Source organism: Eumetopias jubatus, unplaced genomic scaffold, assembly GCF_037043125.1.
Source record: "Eumetopias jubatus isolate StellerSeaLion01/CBP00866 unplaced genomic scaffold, mEumJub1_p1.0 scaffold_2, whole genome shotgun sequence".
NCBI classification, from domain to species: Eukaryota; Metazoa; Chordata; class Mammalia; order Carnivora; family Otariidae; genus Eumetopias; species Eumetopias jubatus.
In genome coordinates this window covers 26,286,795-26,305,818 of record NW_028274808.1, presented here as the reverse complement: position 1 = coordinate 26,305,818, position 19,024 = coordinate 26,286,795, and the positions used below count along the sequence as shown (strand labels likewise).

General features: G+C 46.3%; 1 protein-coding gene across 1 annotated transcript; it reads right to left on the bottom strand.

The window, feature by feature from the left end:
* Positions 1-1,404: 1,404 nt before the first annotated feature.
* On the bottom strand, positions 1,405-2,930 carry CLDN23 (claudin 23). The gene has a single exon (XM_028094144.2). It carries the CDS (start codon positions 2,819-2,821, stop codon positions 1,946-1,948), a length of 876 nt encoding a protein of 291 aa, XP_027949945.1. The 5' UTR covers positions 2,822-2,930; the 3' UTR covers positions 1,405-1,945.
* Positions 2,931-19,024: the final 16,094 nt, after the last annotated feature.

The window sequence follows — 19,024 nt, the reverse complement described above, 5'->3', positions numbered from 1 at the left end:
AGGAAAAGTAAAAACACACAAAACACTAGTTTTGTTTTTACCCAGGCCTCCCTGAGAAATATTTGGAATTATCATGCAGACAAAATTCAGTAGATTCAGTACTTGCTAGGAACTCAAGTCTCTGTTTGTTATTGGCTAGGTCCTGACTTCCCAGACGCTTATCCCTGCCTTTGGAGGTGTTAACTGAGAAACCAGGGTTGCCTTTTCTCCATCTGGCTCTGTTCCCTGGAGCAAGTGCCCTAGCTCATCCAGGCGGCAAGCTCTCAAAGGTCTGATTCTCTGCTGCCAGTTGGGGTCGCAATTTGAGCGAGGCACGTCCCAAGGAAAGTCTCGCAGCCCCAAGTGGGGGCCAGGAACCATCAGCTCTGGCTCCCTCCTGGGAGTGGGCTAGGAAATCAGTTTCAGGCCTCACTGTAGACCTACTCAATGAGAATTTGCATTTGAAAGAGATCACCGGGTGATACGCCTGCACTTTAGGGTTTGGTTGGAAAAAGGTAGAAACAGGTGATTCCGGTGTAAAAATAATAGTGTATCGGTACTATTTCTTCCACTGCTAATGAGTAGTGTGTGCTCTTTAGTCAGTTCTGCTATAACTCTCTGTTATCAGTGCTTACTGAACTGAACGTTCCTACCTCTGCATCGGCTGCCAATGGTAGGTTTTAAAGATGAAATTCAACTCAGTGAAAGGTGTGCATAAATCAACCAACCCCTTGAAATTAGAGCGGGCCCTGCCTGAGATTTAGTCCCCTTTGTGGAACACAGGGCTGCCTACCTGTGATTTTAGGCTCCACTGTTTACAAGAGGAAAAGATTTCCAGTCTCACTTCATGTTGGAAACTGGTGCTTCTAGTTTTTTCAACAATAGACTTGGCTTTGCCCAGAAACAGCACGGACTTGAAAATAAAGCAATCAGGGATTTAAGTGGGGCCCGTTGGCTCCTTTTAGTAATCTTATGCTGAAGAGGGGCAAAGATCTGAGTGCCAGATTTCAGGAACAGTGCCAAAGCAGCCAGGGAATTGTTAGTAATGATGAGTAAACTCCCAAAGTTTGTATTGGAGACAAAAAAGCTTTTGTGTGTGTACTGAAACTCTTGTGTTCAGCTTTTGTTTATAAATAAGAGATATATGCCCATGTTCTTTAACCTAATGTGATTAACAGGTTCCATTCTGTACCAAATATTTAATTTATGGTCCTCTATGTCCCGTGTGAGGTAGCCAAGGAAAAGAGCAGTATAGAGTTTAGTCTGTTCAATCCCACCTGGCTTCTAGGACAGAAACGCCAGTGACCTCAATTTTCACACCAAAAATAAGTAATAAAGATAAATCCTGTGTATACTTGAAGAAATGTAAATAAGAGTTAATCAAGTTATTCCATAAAAGCCACAGAAGCTGGTGTTTGCATGGCTCTACGTTTATTTTAAGAGCTTCAATCAAACATAGCCAGTATATTGGTCTCTTGAGAGCCTGCAGGAGAATAAATTATACAACGGAAAAAACATTATATTTATGTAAGGTTCACTGGCATTTCCGGATACTGTTTCAAGGTGTTAACATGGTTCCTGAGCCTCTATTTGCTGATTTTGACTTTTCGTCCCATGTCAACACGATGCAAAGGCACCCCTTCTAGATCTCTTTCAGCTTCGAGTATGAAAAGCCCGTCACTCCGTAAGAGGATCCTCATCCCTCTGGGGAGCAAAACTAAATTCTACAGACAGAAAACCAAACCCAACCTGACCTAATCGTCCAAGAAGTCTCGCTTAGCCACAAGAAAGGAAGATCACCCTCCAAACCAGTTACAGGAACGCGTCCCGGGTTCGGACTCCGAGTCAGGTTATTTCCAGCCGCAAGGTAACAGGCAAGTTCAAGGCTGGACACGGTGGGGCAAGTCCTTGGTCAGCGCATCACCGGCCCAGAGCAGGCCTGGGGGGCGGGGGTGGAGGGCGCCATCTACAGGTCCGAGTCGCAGGGCAGCGAGGCGTGGCAGGGCTCGGTGCTGCCCAGGGAGTCGCCGGGGGAGTGGGCGTCCTCCCCGCGGAGCACGTCTAGCTGGTTGGTGAAGGCGCCGGGCTGCGGCCGCGGCATGGGGAAGCCGGCCTTGGGCTTGCGGGCGGCGCCGAGCTCGGCGGGCCGCGGCCGGTGCTGGCCGTCGCTGTAGTACTTGATGGCGGGCGGGAGCGCGGGCTCGGGCCAGTCGACGTGCACCGTGCTGATGCTGCTGCGGCGCGGGCTGCCGGGGGGCTCCTTGCGGCGGCGGCGGCAGCGCCCCTCGCACCAGGGCGCGAAGCTGAGCGCCAGCGAGAAGCCGCCCAGCAGCAGCAAGCAGCTGCCCAGGTAGCCCAGCACCAGGCTGTAGCTGACGTGCACCGTGACCGGGCTGGCGTCGGCGGGCAGGACGGTGCGGTCGGCCAAGAAGTGGTTGTACCAGGAGACCGGCACGAGGCTGAGGAGGCCGGCGGCGAAGAGCACCACGCCCGAGAAGCCGGCCAGCGCGAATCGCGGCTCCTCCTGCCAGCAGCGCACGCCGAGCGACGCCAGCAGCAGCCCCAGGGCCGTGGTGGCCAGCGACGTGACCATGAGTGCCCGCGCCACGCGCACGGGCTCGGCCTCGAAGTAGCCCCACAGGTCCGGCTGGTTGCAGTGGCGCTCGTGGCTGCTCTGCTCGCGGCACATGTCCCACAGGCCCTGGTACAGCTCCACGTCCACCGGCTGGTTGAGGAAGCCCTTCACCAGCCGCCAGCCGGGCGCCAGCGTGGCCGTCAGGTTGAGCAGCAGCCCGCAGGGCGCGAGCACCATGCCCACCGTCATCACCACCGGCGTCCGCATCCCGGGGTCCGCGCTCCGCGCCCCACCGCGCACCTGCCGCCTTAGCCCAAGTCGGCGCGGGACCGTCCCCACTCCGCCGCGCGTCGCCCGCCGCTCCGGCCTCCCGCCCGGCCCGCCGTCCGCAATCGAAACCAGCTCGCGGGCGGGTCTGACCGAAACCGCCCGCCAAGGCGCGAGCGCCCGGACACGGCCGGCCGCGGCCCAGCCCGCCCGGGTGGGAAGGGCGGGGGTGGGGGTGGGGATGCGAGCGGAGAGGCGGCGGGGAAGCTCGCGCGCGCGGCGGGCTCCGGGCGACCTCCACAGCGCGCCGCGCCGCCCGGGCTCTCCGGGACCGAGCAAAGGTCGCCCCGCCCTGCTCCTCGCGCAGCTCCGCGGCCCCGGCCGGCCCTGGGCGGGGACCGGGTGGGGGGAGGTGGGGGGGAGAGGGAAGAGGCGGCGCCGCCGGGACAGCCGCACCTGGCTCGGTGGCCAAGCAACTGCCCTGCTTCGCGGCGGATCTGAGTTTTGAGTGTCTTCCGTCCCCGCCCGTCGGCCCGGCGCAGGCAGCCTCTCCCCGCTCCACTCCCAGCGGGTCCGACGTCCGCTCCGAGTTTTGCGCGGTTGACTTTGGGCCACCCGCGGCCGAGTGGGCGGTGCCAGCGCTGCTCTCTGCGCCGCTGGGGATGCGCCTGGCGGGTGTGCGCCCGGGGTCCCTGTCGAGTAGCGCGTCCCGGGATGCTGCGCTTAGGTTGCTTCATGAACCTTGTTCAGCGTGCTTAGTGAAAGCTCCGTACTCCACTCCCAGTTCGACTCGAAGGGAGTGTTTTTCTGGGATGAGGCGTTCCAGAGGATTTATTATTATTATTATTATTATTATTAGCCCCATGGAAAATTTTGAAGAGGCCAAAAAAGGGAAGGGTGTTACTGGGCGTCCTGTGTGGCACACTTTTCATTTGTATCTAACCATATAGGGTCCTGTGTCCGGTCATCGCCTTTGAGCTACTTTATACCTCCGTAAATTGTAGAAAGCCTATAGTACGGCCAGTGACTTTTGTTCATAGGAATGCAGATGAGGGGCGCCTGGGTGGCTCAGTGGGGTTGGGCCTCTGACTCTTGATTCCCCTGCGGTGGTGATCTGCAGATGTGGGATCAAGCCCAGCCTGGGGCTCTGCACTCAGTGGGGTGTCTGCTGGGGACTTACTCTCTCCCTCTCCCTCTGCCCCTACCCCTTACATCCTCCCCCCTTTCTCTCTAAAATAAATAAATAAATCTTAAAAAAAATAACAAAGAAACGCAAATGGGCTTGAGTCAGTAGAACCTAAATGATGATTGCCCAATGGATACTGACCAATTTGACATTGATTTGTAAATTCTTTAGCTGTTTACCTGCAAATGTGTTCTTTGCATTCTTCTTTGAACTGGTTGTAACATCATACCTCTTCCCTTATTAATAATGAGTTAAATACAATCTTTGACACATGTTCATTTTATATTTGAGAGTCATGATCTTACATTTTTCTAAAAATTATTCTTAATATTTTTCTCATTTTCCCATATTTCTTACAATGGAAGTGTGTTACCTTTATAATTGGTTAAACTGAAAACTATTTCTAAAAATCAAAGTTGTGTTGATTTGAAATAAAACATTCTAGAATGGATAATAACCAGGTATAGGAATCACTACCCTTGTCTTTAAAAACATTTTTTTTTTTAAATTGTGGTAAAATACACACGGCATGGAATTTACTGTCTTAACCATTTTTAAGTCTACAGCCCATTGGCATTAAGCATATTCATACTGTTGTGCTACCATCACCATCTCTCGAACTTTTATATCTTCCCAAACTGGAACTCTACCCATTGACCAATAACTCCCCATTCCACCACCACTCCTCATGCTTCCAGACCCTGGCAACTACCATCCCACTTTCTGTCTCTGTGAATTTGAGTCCGGGAGATACTTCATATAAGTGAAATCATACAGTATTTATGAGGCTGATTTCACTTAGATAATGTCCTCAAGTTTCATCCATGTTGTAGCATGTGTCAGAATGTCTTCCTTTGTTTATCCATTCATCCTTTGATGCACACTCTGCTCCCACCTTCTGAGTTGCTGTATGGGTGATTAGGTGACATTTCAGAGCCTTGAATCAAAAAGTCACCCTCCAGAAGTCGAAACTACAGGCTTCAGCCATCTTTGTCTCCAATCAGTACCAGGGACTTTGATAATGAACACAATACCTGTTACTAATGCTCTTTCACTGGCAAAGTCATTCCTGTCTGAGATTTGTGGATTGGCTAGAAATACCAGCAAGGCATTCTTGGCCCTCCAGGAACAGGGTGCTAGAATCTAGACACCCAATATCTGCAAGAATACTGCCCCCGCCTTGATTTATAAATCACCCTGTGATTAGAGGCTGCCTCAGAGAAGCCTATCTCTCTTGACCCCGGCCCGAAGGTTAGCTAATCCTGCTGCTAGAATATTGCTTCCAGTCAATTTTCCTGAGAGATGCTCTTGGAGCCCCTCAATGGACAGAGAGAACTGAGATTTCATCTAATTTATGGAACAGATTCAAAGACTGTTTTTGCACCTGCTTGCTAATACGTTGTTGATGAATGTGTTCTGAAATTTGATCTAAGATGCTCTGAGACTGAGTATTGGAAGTTACTGACCTATATATATTTTTAATGAGGTATAAATGACATACAGTGCAGTGCACACATTAACTTTTCTAAGTTTTGTTATATACATAACACCTGCGAACCGATCACCATAATCAAGATGGTAAACACATCCATTACCTACAGAAGTTTCTTTTCTGCCCTTGCTAATTCTCCCTCTTCTCTCTCCCTGCCTATGCCCAGGGTCCCCAGGCAACCACTATCCCCAGGCAACCATTGATCTGCTTTCTGTCAGTATAGATTGGTTTGCACTTTCTAGAATTTTGTATGAGTGCAGTCAGACAACAATATAGATGGCATACAAGAGACTATCAGCATGTCTCCTCGGGTCCAGCAGCCCCCTAATTTGTCTGAACTCGAGATCAGCTGGGGCTACCACTTAGGGAAAACACAGATTCCCACCGAATGGGATTCCCCGGGGCAGTGTGAGGGTTTGCAAGCCCCCAGGGGATTCTTAGGTTTAGGGAAGTATGGGACACAAAGCCAGTGTAGCCAAAAACAATTGAAATCCCCTTCAGGTCTGAGAGGACATTTTTGCTTTTGAATGCATTTCACAGCTTATCTCTAATTTACTGTTGTTTAGAAGAGCAGAGAGACTTTGTAAAGACTTTACGGGATCTGAATCCTTTTTCCGTGTGGAGTCCTGCGTGGAATGAATGAAGCCCAGGCAGTGTGACCTGGGAGGAGCATGGGAATCTGCTCTGTTCTGCCTCCTAAATCTGTCTCCTGCCCTTGCACATCCCCTTCTTCCCTTTTGCCTCTACCTCAACCCATGACATTCTACCATCTTCCCCTTCAACAGGCTTTTAAATGGTTTCCTACACCCACGCTTTCTCTCTCTCCCTTTCTCTTAGCCACCCAGGCCCTCAGAACTGACACTGTAAAACTGAAACTGAATCTTGTGCCTACATTAACCACCGCCTTTAAAAAAAATTTTTGGGAGAGAGAGCACTGTGCGGCGGGGGGGAGGGGGGAGGGGGGCGGGGTAGAGGGAGAGAGAGAGACTCTTAAGCAGGCTCCACGCCCAGTGTGGATCCTGACTTGGGACTGGATCTCAAGACCCTGAGATCATTACCTGAGCTGAAATCAAGAGACTGAAGCTTAAGCGAGCCACCCAGGCGCTCTTACATTAACCCCTTTTAAGGCCACCTACATCCCAGCCCGAACTACCCGCTCCTGCCCACCTCCCCTCCCCCCACCTCTTTTTCCACACCATTACCCCCAAAACCTGGATGTTTTTTCTCATTTTTTCCCCAAAGCGTTGTGCTCCTTTTTGTCCTTAGATCTTTGCATATGCTGTTTCTTTTCCTGGAGTCCTGACTGCCCTTTCCGGACCCCAAGGCACCCTTCAGATCTTTGCTTTAAATACTATTTTCTCGGGGAGGGCTTCTCAATCTCCTGGGTTGAGTTAACTTTTCCTGCTGTGTCCTGCCGTCCACTCTCTTCTACTATAGCACCTGCCACAATTTCTCGTTACTTGAACCACCTGGTTGTCTGGCTAGGTTGTAAATTCTTTGAGGGCAGGGGTAATGTTTGTCTTGTTCTGCTCTGCCCTGAAATCCATCTTAGGGCCTGGCCACAGTAGCCACTCAACAACCCAATTGTATCTCCTTCTGCCCTGCATTCTTCCCCATAGTATCCGCAGACTTCTCTTACAGATGACTGCCTGGCCAAAACAGGTTGTTACTGCATCTCACTAAACAAATTTGCTTGTTTGTTGTATGAGCACTTTAGTGTTCATCAGCATAGAAAACAATGAAAAATAGGCTAGCTCCAGATATTTCTGACAAAGAAGGGTAGCCCTGTGGGGGTAACTTTCTATGGTAGTAAGAGAAAGAAAAGATTGCAGTAAGTGTAGCATCTGATTGTAGACCTGCATCACTCTCTCTCTCTGTTCCATGGGCTTCCAGGTTCATCGTAAGGCTGAGTGAGAAACAAAGCACGAATCATAGTGCAGCAGGAATGAATTATTGCTAAGATTAGTACCTGTCAGTGTAAGCTGATCCCCAGGCCCTGTAATAGCTTTCTTTTCTGAAGACAGGTCCTATTGTGAGACAAGAATCTATTTACAATGCCCTAGGTTTCCAGATGAAGAGTGAGCTCCCAGCCACTAATTCTAAAGGGACTAAGGCTAGGTCCCGTTAGCCTTCACAGGCTGGGTCACAGATAACACCTAGCACACAATTCCAATTTTCTGCAGTGACTTTATCTTGGAAGTCACACGACAAACTTTGGCAGGCCCCAGGGGGCCCAGCTCATCAGTGTGCTCCTTTGAGGTGTCCTCAGAGTTGCTCTGCAAGGTCCTTACATTTTACTCTCCACAGACAAAGGCCCTAAACACTGTCGTTAGTCTGTCAGTGGCAAATTCAGAAGGTTATAGGATAAAAAATAAATTATAAAAAGTTAAACTATAATCATTATTTTGTTTTTCATTCTCTATTTTAAAACAGCATTCAAACCGCTAGAATTGAACAAAGTCCCTTCAATATAGCATTAGCTTTCCTTGTTGGCAAATAGCCCAACAGCTCTTTTGCTAGTCTTTGTGCCTCATATTATAAAAAACTAATAATAACTTTTGATATCTCATTTAAAGGAGAACCCAGTCAGCTCAGTATCACATCACCCTAATTTATTTTCTTTATGGAACTTATCACTACCAAAATTTTGTTTTGTTAATTATGTATTGACCTATTTATAGTCTGTTTCTCCCACAGCTTTGTTAAGTTCCAAACACTAGGGACCTTGCTGGTCTTGTTTGTGGCTGTATTTCGGCACCTAGAAGAGTACCTAGCTCATAATGAGTACTCAGTCGTTGCAATATGTAAATATGTACTAAACTGATGAAAGAAGTTTTGTAAAATGTCCACGCAATAACACATAAGGAAGTTATAGCATACAGAAGATTTAATTATTTATTTTAGAGGGGGGAGGGGCAGAGGGAGAGAAAGAGAGTCTCCCCCTGCGCACAGAGCCAGACGCAGGGCTAGATCCTACCACCCAGAGATTATGACCTGAGCCAAAATCAAGAGTCAGTTAACCAACTGAGCCACCCGGGCACCCCACAGCATACATCTTAAAAAAAAAAAAAAAAAATCTATGAATTTGACTACTCTGTGCAACTTATATACGTGGAATTATAAACTATTTGTCTTTTCATGACTGACTTAGCATAATGTCCTTAGCATAATGTGCTCAGGGTTCATCCACATTGTAGCATTTTTCAGAATTTTCTTTCTTTTTAAAGCTGACTAATATTTCATTGTATGTGTATACCACATTTTCTTATCTGGTCATCTGTCGATGGGCACTGGGTTGTTTCCACCTTTTGGCTTTTGTGAAGAATGTTTCTATGATGGCATATCGCTTCTAATTGATTCCATTTCATTCTGCATGGTGATTACCTATCCAAAGCAAGAACCTATTTGCCATCCCTTGCATACATATCAGAAGGTATCATGCCACTTAAAAAAAAAAAAAAAAAAAGCTTGCTTAAGTTTTATCTTCTAAAGACTTCAAACCCAGGCCCCTGGGTGGCTCAGTTGGTTAAGTGTGACTCAGGTCATGGTCCCAGGGTCCTGGGATCGAGCCCTGCATTGGGCTCCCTGCTCAGCGGAGAGCCTGCTTCTTTCCTCTGTCTCTCCCCCCGGCTCATTCTCTCTCTCAAATAAAGACATAAAAGCTTTAAAAAAAAAAATAAAGGCTTCAAACCCTTCTTGCCTTAGTTAGCATCAGGCTGCTACTGGGCAAAAATGAGGCTGCACGGTGTGGGTAAGGAAAGGCAGCCCCTGCTGCCTTACAGAGCCTGCTTCTCTCCAACACTGTCCATCCCTGTCCACCGCAGAGCAAAAATATTTGCCAGGCCATGGACGAGGTTCCTGTAGGCCTTTGAGATAGTTTTCGGTTTAAGGATGGAATTTTTTTATTTACAAGTTTTTGTGTGGGTGTGCGTGCGTGCGCTTGTGTGTGCCAAAAATTTATACTCCATGGTAACCGTGGCAAACTGCTAAATGGAAAAACCAAGTACACTAATGATCGTGATGCTTTCCAAAGTAATGCAAAGATTCGATGCCATTCCAATAAAATGTCATGCTAGGATCAAATAGGTAATTTCAAAGTTCATTTGCAAAAATAAATGAGTGAAATACACTAAGAAATTTCTGGAGACAGCAGAAGTGGAAAGGGCATGCACACTCTGGCTGTTAAATGTGCTACGAAGCTGTAATTAATAATTCAACGGTGTGAAATTAGCACTAGAATAGGAAGGTGGATTAATAAAATATAGTCAAGGCCAAAAAGTAGACCCCAGTTATGTACAAACTTATAAATATGATAAAGTAGGATTTCGGCTTGTAGAGAAAGGCATGAAAATTCAGGAGTGTTGTGGCAACTGCTGAGCTCTGGGGGAAGAAAAAATGTAAGTCTCCGTATCACAGAATATGTAGAAAAACAAAGGGAAAAATGTCTAGGTGGGCTGCATAGTTACGTAGAAAAGGGAATCCTGAGGAAGAGGAAGGAAGAAGAGGGGAAGGTGAATATATAGGCTGAGAAAAGACTTTCTAAGCAAAACATCAAAGATGACAATTATAGAGAAAAAGCTCGATAGACTTAACTGTATGGAAACTTAATATTTTAAATTTAATAATTCCTCAAAATTTGGACAAATCTTTTTAGTTTTCGTGGCAGAAAAGCAGTTGATATTTCATATCTATGTGGCAAATCAATAGTAATACTTAAGAACAGAGTGAAAAACGGGCAAAGAAAATGCACAATCACAGAAGAAAATAAACATCTAATAAGCCTTGTTCAGAGGTGATCGATTAAGTGATTCTTTTATACTCATAAATCCAAAACCAAACCTGGGGGCACCAGTTTTCTTAAACCGGAAATGTTAAGGGGGGGAAAAATGCTACCCAAGTTTGGCTAGAGTTGCAGAAAAAGTCATTACCGGAGGGAAAGTAAATCGTGTGTTTATTGTAGAGGTAATGTTAGTTTGTTTTTTAAAGCCTTAGATATGTGCTGTCTCTTTGATTTATCAATGAATGTTCTAGGTATTTGCCCCAAGGAAATAAACTGAGGACTTTAGCTATAAGGATATTCACTGTGGTACCCTTTATAATAAACAGATTGTAAAATAGCTTTGCAGCATGAAACCAATTATGTTAAAAAGATGTGTGTGTATACTGGAAGATACTAGAAGGAAACATACTAAAATGTTAGCTGTTCTTGAAGTGATGTGATTTACGATTGCTTTTCATTTTCTTTGAGCTTTTCTAAATTTTCAAAATTTCCTTCCTGTAGACTTTTTTAAATTTGAAAAACACAACTTTTGAAAGTTCACGGTCAGTTAAGTTCCCCTGTTTTTCTGACTTTGAAAGTCAAGTTCCATATTCTTACGACACAAATATCTCTTTCACTATTGTGAATGCCTCATCTTTTCTGGCCGCAACTAGGCCTACTCTTAAGTGAAAAGTGAAAGAGCTGAATTCTATTGTGATGTGGCATTGACTTGTTCTCAGAAATGCATGCACAAGAAATGATATGCACTTATTTCAGGAAGAAAATTGGGTGCTGTTTTTCTATATTTCTGGGTATTTTTCATGTTTATACATGATATAGAAACATTCTTTACATAGCAACAAATATATAATATATATTAATAAATATAGAAACACTGTTTACATAGCAACAAATCTATACTCTATAATCTATAATAAAGATGGGAACCTGTAAGTCTCAAGGGCATAGCAGAGTAGTGTGTTCGTGTTGATGATGTGGTAGTGACTTCAAATAAAAGGCAATATCTTAAGCAATCAGGGTGTGCTGAGTCATGGCAAACCGGGCTTTGGTCACATATCTGTCTACCTATTAGGTTAATGTCAGTGTGCAGATGGTCTTTTTTTTTTTTTTTTTTTTGCTGACATCTCGGGACTTATGTCTTAACTGCCCCTTGTCGGTGATATTGACAAATGCTTTTTTGTGGTTAATTACCTTATTTTAGGACGTTTTGCGGAAGTCATTTCTGCAAAGGCTGCAAGCAGAATGTTAGTGCGGGTCCTGTCTAAGCTGCAGAACAGGATGTCAGTGCTATTTTATTTTAGCTGTCCTGACTTCATATTTTCTTGTTGGGGGACCCTGGCCTGACTGACCATCCACCTCACGGTCCAACTCACTCCTAACCGAATGACCATACATCCCATTTTCTCATTTCTATGTTATTTCTTCTTTTGGAAAGGCATTTTTAATGATATGTTCATAATTGTGGTGAATGCTTATACTTATGAATATAAAGAAACATATTTCTCTCCTTTTCTTCCTGGAACTCTGAATACACTTTCCTGTGGTTGCTAAGCAGATAATACAATTCTATGAATGACTCAGTGTTGTATTTACCATATTATGCTACGTCTGAATACCTGTGGGAAATGCAGTGAACCCAGTAACAGGCAGAAACTGTATACTGCTAGTCCATAGGCTTCAGTCAGGAAGTTTAAATTAGACCAAAGGGGAAGTTTTAGCCTAAAGATATCAAAACTATAGTGCCTTTAAAGGGAACGATTGCCCTATCCCATAGGATGTAATTTAACCGGACAAAGTAAAAGGTAATAAATGTAGCAAGCAGGTGTTTTGCTTGATGGATGCTTTGGACTCGGTAATGAAAAAGGAGTACAAGAAAATGTGTCTTCCTCCTTATTTTCAGAGCAAAGATAATCCCCCTTGTCTGGACAGTTGCACATTTTCAATCCCTGCCCCTCATCCCTAAGAGGAGACTGCAGTATAGACTGCGCTGGAAAGTTCTTTGCCCTGTCTTGCTGCCGTTCACAGTTATGTTTCACATCAACAGACAGAGACTGGGGGGAATTTCACCGAAACAACTTGAGTATGAGAAACAGAGGGGTTTTATATCCCTGACATCTGGATAGTGATTTCACCAGCACATTACCGAGAAACCTGCCGAAATGTGTTATTACTCCCTTTCCGGTTGGTGTGGGGTTTGGTTAGTCTAGTAGCTGGCAAATGAATGCCATACCAGAGTGCCATTTCTCAGCCAGAGCTTTTGAGAAAGACCCCTTTCTCGCCAGCCCAGCATTCTTCTTCACCTCCACGTTGTAGAAGCAATTCCAAACAGAACCTGTTAAACTTGTAAAACTCGTCAGTTGTTTGCGAAGCTGGATGCCATCAGCCAGGCATTTTATCAGTTTTCGGTTCCCCTGGATCAATAACCGCACATAATGTTAATGACTGACCAGGCACACTTCAGTTCCTGACCCTGTTCTACATCAGAAAGACCCCCCCAGACGAAACCCAGCAACAGAGAAAGGGGCAAGCCTACCAGGGTGCGTCCAAGGAAACACATGTTGGGGCTGGCAGGACCTTCAGGGGGTTCCAGCCTCTTTATTTTCCCGATGTGGACTCAGAGGTGCGGAGAGAAGTGACTTTCAGATCTATGGAGTGAAGGTATTTAGCTCCTGCTTTGACGCTGAACTGATGTGAGTGTTAAGTCCGGCGCTGCCACGCTTCGGTTGCCTTTGGGCAAGTTCGATTCCCAGAATCTTTTTTTTTTTAAGATCTTATTTATTTATTTGTCAGAGAGAGAGAGAGAGAACAAGCAGGGGGAGCGGCAGGAAGAGGGAGAAGCAGACTCCCCACTGAAAAAGGAGCCTGATGCGGGACTCGATCCCAGGAGCCTGGGATCATGACCTGAGCCGAAGGCAGCCGCTTAACCGACTGAGCCACCCAGGCGCCCCTCAATTCCCAGAATCTTAACTTATAAAACAGAGCAGTTAGTTTCTGCTCAACCAGATTGTTATAAAGATAAATGAGTTAACCTTTATAATGTTTCCAAAATATAATAAAGATGGGAACCTGTAAGTCTCAAGGGCATAGCAGATAAGTTGTGTGTTCATGTTGATGATGTGGTAGTGACTTGAAATAAAAGGCAATATTTCGGTGTATCTAGTTTTCTGTAGCTATGGGGTATAAGATAAAGAGCCAGCATGGGGTGCTGTGGCATTAAAACCTGTGGGTCCAGTCTACAAACCAACGTAGCATTAACAACAACCGGAATCCTTAGCTCTTGTTCCATTTATCTTTAGATTTCAGTTATTCATTCCATAAAGTAAATTCAAGTGTTGAAAACTGACATACTTTAAAAATTCAGTTCGTTTTGCAGAAGGGGATACATAAAAACTTAGAAGTTGGTTCTGGCCTGTGTTGATACACAACTCTAAAGCTGATTAAAAATATTTTCTCTCAGTCACTGAAAATGTAGTAGAACATTTCTGAAAGTAGAATGCTTATACATAATTGGACAATACACATGTAAATTCTAAATTGGAATAACACTTTGTTGAGGACATACAAGATATCGTTGGCATAACGAGGACGACAGTGAATCAAAAGAAAGTGACCACATCAGAATTGGAAACTTTCTGCCTGACACCTAGAAGGACGGCCAGTTGATAGCCTATGCTATTATGCTATTATGCTATTATCGGACCCCAGCCACCTGTTATTCACGTTTTTTATTTAAATATGTTTTAAGGGGCGCCTGGGTGGCTCAGTCGGTTAAGCGTCTGCCTTGGGCTCAGGCCATGATCCCAGGGTCCTGGGCTCGAGCCCCACGTCAGGCTCCCTGCTCAGCGGGGAGTCCGCTTCTCCCTCTCCCTTTGCCCCTTCCCTGGCTTGTGCTGTCTCTCAAATAAAAACAAAATACTGAAATAAAATAAATATGTTTTAAATTTCTTGGGCAATTGGTTTTACTAGAGTGCAATTCATAAACAATTTTAGTCGTGATGTTACTTGGCTGCTGGCTCTGCTATAAGTAACAGATTTAATTAATTGGAAGATGTGCTCCCTCTTTGGCTGGGGGCCCTGCCGATCCCACTGGCAGGAGGCTGGCTGTGGAGGGTGAGTCAGCTGGAAGACTCCCAAGAGAAGTAATGACCTAGGATTCAGAAACCTGGCTGTGCTACTGGTTAGTCACACCACCTGGAGAAAGTTGCTTATTGTAGGGGCAATAAAAGTCACCTCCTGGAGGCAAGGGTGCTTATCTATAAATGGTTAGGAGAAGAGGAAGTTTCTTGAGAGAGATCTATAAAGTATGTGAATTTTGAACTGCATGATAAGGCAGGTAAAAGAAAGGGAGGACATTGGTAAGAAATGACATCCGTGGTGACCCATATGGCTACTTTAAAACCCATCGTAAGATGCTTTCGAGAATCTGATAATGTGGTTTACATTTACACATAATTAAACTGAATTATGACTAATCCGATACCTACAGCATGCTTTCTAGCTTCAAGACTGAAAGTACCGAATCGGTTGGCCTTAGCTGCATAAAAATTATATCAAAATTCCAGGGCTTAAAACAATGACAGTTCATGATTTCTTCTGATTCTGTGGCTTGGCTGGGTGATCCTTCCGCCGGTCTTGCCCGCGGACGTCGGGGCTGGGGGCTGGGCTCTGCTGGGGCGGCTGGGATGCCCACACAGCCTGGCCTCTCCTTAGGGTCTCTCAGCCTCTGGGAGGCTGCCAGGGATACTTCAAGTCTGGTTCCAGGGTTCTAGCAGCAAGAGAGGGTGGCCCTTAATGCACCAGCTCTCTGCAAGGCTCTTCTCACTTTTCCCAAGGCACACGGCCAAGGCCAGAGTGAGCGTGGGAAGGGATTACTCAGGGCGTGGAGAGAGAGAGATGAGAACAAATTGGGGCCAGTCCTGCAACCATCTATCACAGGTACATCCAATTATCTTTGAATAAGACTATCAAAATGTCTTAGAAATATTTATAACCAAAGAGTAGCCTTCATCTGGATTGGTGCGGTACAATAGAGGTATATGTAATTACATATGCATACAGGTATCTATATATGTAAAAGTAATTTTAAATGTTCTAGTAGCCACATTAAAAAGAAGTAAACAGAAACAAGTGAAATTAATCTTAATATCATATTTTATTTAACCCAATATATTCAAAATAGTATCATTTCAACATGTACTCAATATAAACATTATTAATGAGGGAGTTTACGTTTTTGCGTGTGTGTGTGTGTGTGTGTGTGTGTGTGTGCTAAGCCTTCAAAGTCTAATGTGTTTTACACTTACGGCACAGCTCAGCTCGGAACGTACCATTCCAAGTGCTCAATAACTTCGTGCGGCTAGTCGCCCCTGTGCTTTGGGGCGGTCCAGATGTGGCCGTTCCCAGATGAGGAAGGGGGAGAAATGGGACTGGAAGCCCGAGATTAATCCCTAGTCCAGAGGCGGAGCAGTCACCCCCCCCCCCCAGCCCCGCGCACATCCCCGGCAGCAGGGGGCAAGGGGCGGGGAGGGAGGCCCTGGATAAGAAACGGAATGAACGCTCAACAGCAGGGCATCTACTAATACAATCCATCGTATTAATGAACCCAAGGAAATAATCATCCTAAAAGATTCTTTTTTTGTTGTTGTTCACATTCAATATGTATTACTATAACTAAAACGATTAACAACAAAAACCCTTAGTGAAATAAAAAGAGCGATTTTCCTCAGTGGTAAAGAACACGTACTTAAGTCAGTAGCCAACAGAAAAGCGGTAAATTCCTAATAAATTCAGAGCTGGTTTTCCATATTGAACTGGAAGGGCTAAGCAATGAAATTAGATAACAGCCTGAATTTGAGGGTAGATGTGATGGAAGATGGAAGCAAAAAACAAAAAACAAAAACCCACAAAACTCCTGAAACTCCCTTTGTTTTGGGGAAATTCCCTGTCTTCTCCAGCCTGACATGGACTGCGTATTTCCACTTTGGTGGAAAAAAACCAGTGTCTGTTCAGTTGTCCAGGCTGATGAGGTTTAGAACTGGGAATGATTCTATCTAGGTTTGCTGAAGGGGTCAAATAAACTCACATTAAAATGGCAGTTAATCGGGGTGTCTGGGTGGCTCAGTCAGTTAAGCGTCTGCCTTCGGCTCAGGGATCGAACCCCGCATCAGGCTCCCTGCTCGGAGGGGAGTCTCCTTCTCCCTCTCCCTCTGCCACTCCCCCTGTTTGTGCTCTCTCTCTCTCTCTCTGTGTGTCAAATAAATAAATAAAATCTTAAAAACAAACAAACAAACAGCAGTTAATCTTGTTTATCTCAAAGTTTTCTTGGGTAATTTTTAAGAAAGTTTTGCTTGGATGATCGATGGGATTACATCTAGGTCTTTTCCAAATAGGATAAAGTGCTAAAGCATTGATCACCGGACATAGGTTTGCGCCTTTAAAGGATATTTGGGTCTGTTGGTAAAAAATGGTGGTTAATCTTGTCTGTCTCCAAGTTTTCATGGGCAATTGTTAAGAAAGCTTTCAAAGTTTCTGGTAAAGGATATTTGCGTCTGTTGGTAAACATGCTAACTGTCCACCAAACTCAGGAAGACAATGCCAATGGTTTTCCTAGAAAGATTGAGAGAGCCTCTCACTAAATACACAGCGATCTCCCCGGGTTCTCCCAAGGCCAAGATCATTCTCAAAGATGCAGTTGGCCCCAGATACGCGGAAAAAACTACAAAAGTTGCCTGTTGGCCCCGAGGGGACCCGAGAAATGCTCTAACGAGCTGCCAGGAGGTTTTTTACAGTTGGGACAGAGGGGAGGGTGAGGAAGAGAAGCTAAAGAGGAAGGTTGAGACTTTGGTTGCAGCCCTTTGTTGCCAGCTCAGCCTCCCAAGGCTCTGGCCTCCGCGGCCGCCCAGGACACTCGAAGTGCGTGTGCCCCCAATGGCAAAAAGCAAGGCCCAGTAACCCCTGTCCCGCTTGTGGAGGGGGACACTGGACATCTGAATGCCCTCGGGGACCTCAAGCTGCGAGGGCTCAGGTGGCCGGCGCCCCTGATCAGGACTGATGGGGCCCGGGGCTCTATGTGGTGTCTCTTCCAAAGCAGCTCACCATAGGGAGCCCAGAGCCTCAGGGAATTTTGGACATAGAAGGAAAACCAGTCGATTTCCTTCCTGATACCGGAGCCACCTTTTCTGTTCTACTCTCCGCCCCGGGGCCAACTGTTCAACCACAGTGTTGTCATTAAGGGGATCACTGGGGGACCCAATAGTCAAATTCTCCCCCCCCCCCCCCCCCCCCCGCCGCCTTCTGGGATGCCCCTGGGGAGCTCTAATTTTCTCTCACTCTTTCCTAATGCCTGAGAGCCCCACCCCTCCCTTAGGTAGAGATACCCACTCTCCTACTGGGAGCCCCTGGGCAGACTAGCAATTGCCTCCCCTTAATAGAGGCTGATATTAAGTCCCAGGTCTGGGCAGATCAGGCTGAAGTGGGTCGGGCCTTAACAGCAGGGCCTGTTCCCATCCTCCTTAAGGACCCCACAACTTGCCCTTGTCCCTTGAAAGGTTTTTTGGGTTTAACAGGACACTGTCACTGTTGGACTGTGGATACTAGGGTATGGAGAAATAGCATGCCCCCTCTATCGGTTGATCAAGGACACCCCGACAGCCGGTACCCGTCTATTAATGGGGGATCCAGAGTCAGAAAAAGCTTTTAAAGATCTCAAGAGGACCTTGCTCAGTGCCCCAGCTTTAAGGAGAATGGCCTTGGCCCCGGGGGCCAGCGCAACAGCAAGTGGGGTATTCACGAAGTGCTTGTTAGAGCCAGTCTGGGAAGGCCCGAATACAGTGATTTTAGCCACTCCAACAGCCTCAGAGTGCCTACATTTGAAGCCTGGGTCCACCATTCCTGAGTCAAACCCTGGTCCCCAACGGGCCTAGCGACGAGGAACTGAAATTCCTCTGTGAACCCAGAGAAGACCTCAGACTAGGCTTGAAGTGACAAGATACAGATAAGGCTTCTGAAATGTTACTTTCCCTGTATCCCATCAAAATCATAATTCTTAACTGAATTCCTTTGCCCGCCCTCTCCTCGCAGTAGTTGGGGGTTCCCTAAAACATGCTCTCTCTCTCTCTCACCTGACCCCTGGCTGTGCTGGGTCTTGCACTGTGCTTTGGGCCTTGCCTCCTAAATGCCCTAACCCACTTTTTATCCAGAATAAAGGTCATCAAACTCCAAATGGTGGTTCAGATGGAGCCTCACACAGAGGTCAAATTAGACATCTACAGGGTCCACTTGATAGATGGGGACGAGAGGAACCCCGACTGCCGCCCCGTCCAACGCGCCCGACCAGCAGGAAGTAGCTGCGATCGGTCGTGGCCCTTTTTCCCTAACAGTAGTTAGGGTCACCTCTTCAGAGAGGGGAATGATGAAGATAGTTGGAAGACAGGCAGGCAGGGACAAGGGGCTCCGCTCTGAGAGGAAACCACCCTTAAAAGGATTTTACACCACCCTGAAAGGAGCCCTCCCCCCTTTCCCACATGATAGATAGATGACAAAGACCTGATTGGATGATAGGCGCAGGGAGGGTTCATCAGATGAAAACAGCCCTCCAACAAGCCCATAAAACCCCTTAGACTCAGAAACTCCAGGAGCAAACCTCACGGGTCCCCTCTGTCCTTGGGAGCTTTGTACTCTCACTTTGCTACCGTTCTATAAACCTTGCTTTGCTGAGCCCCTGCCCCCCTAAAAAAGAAAGAGAGA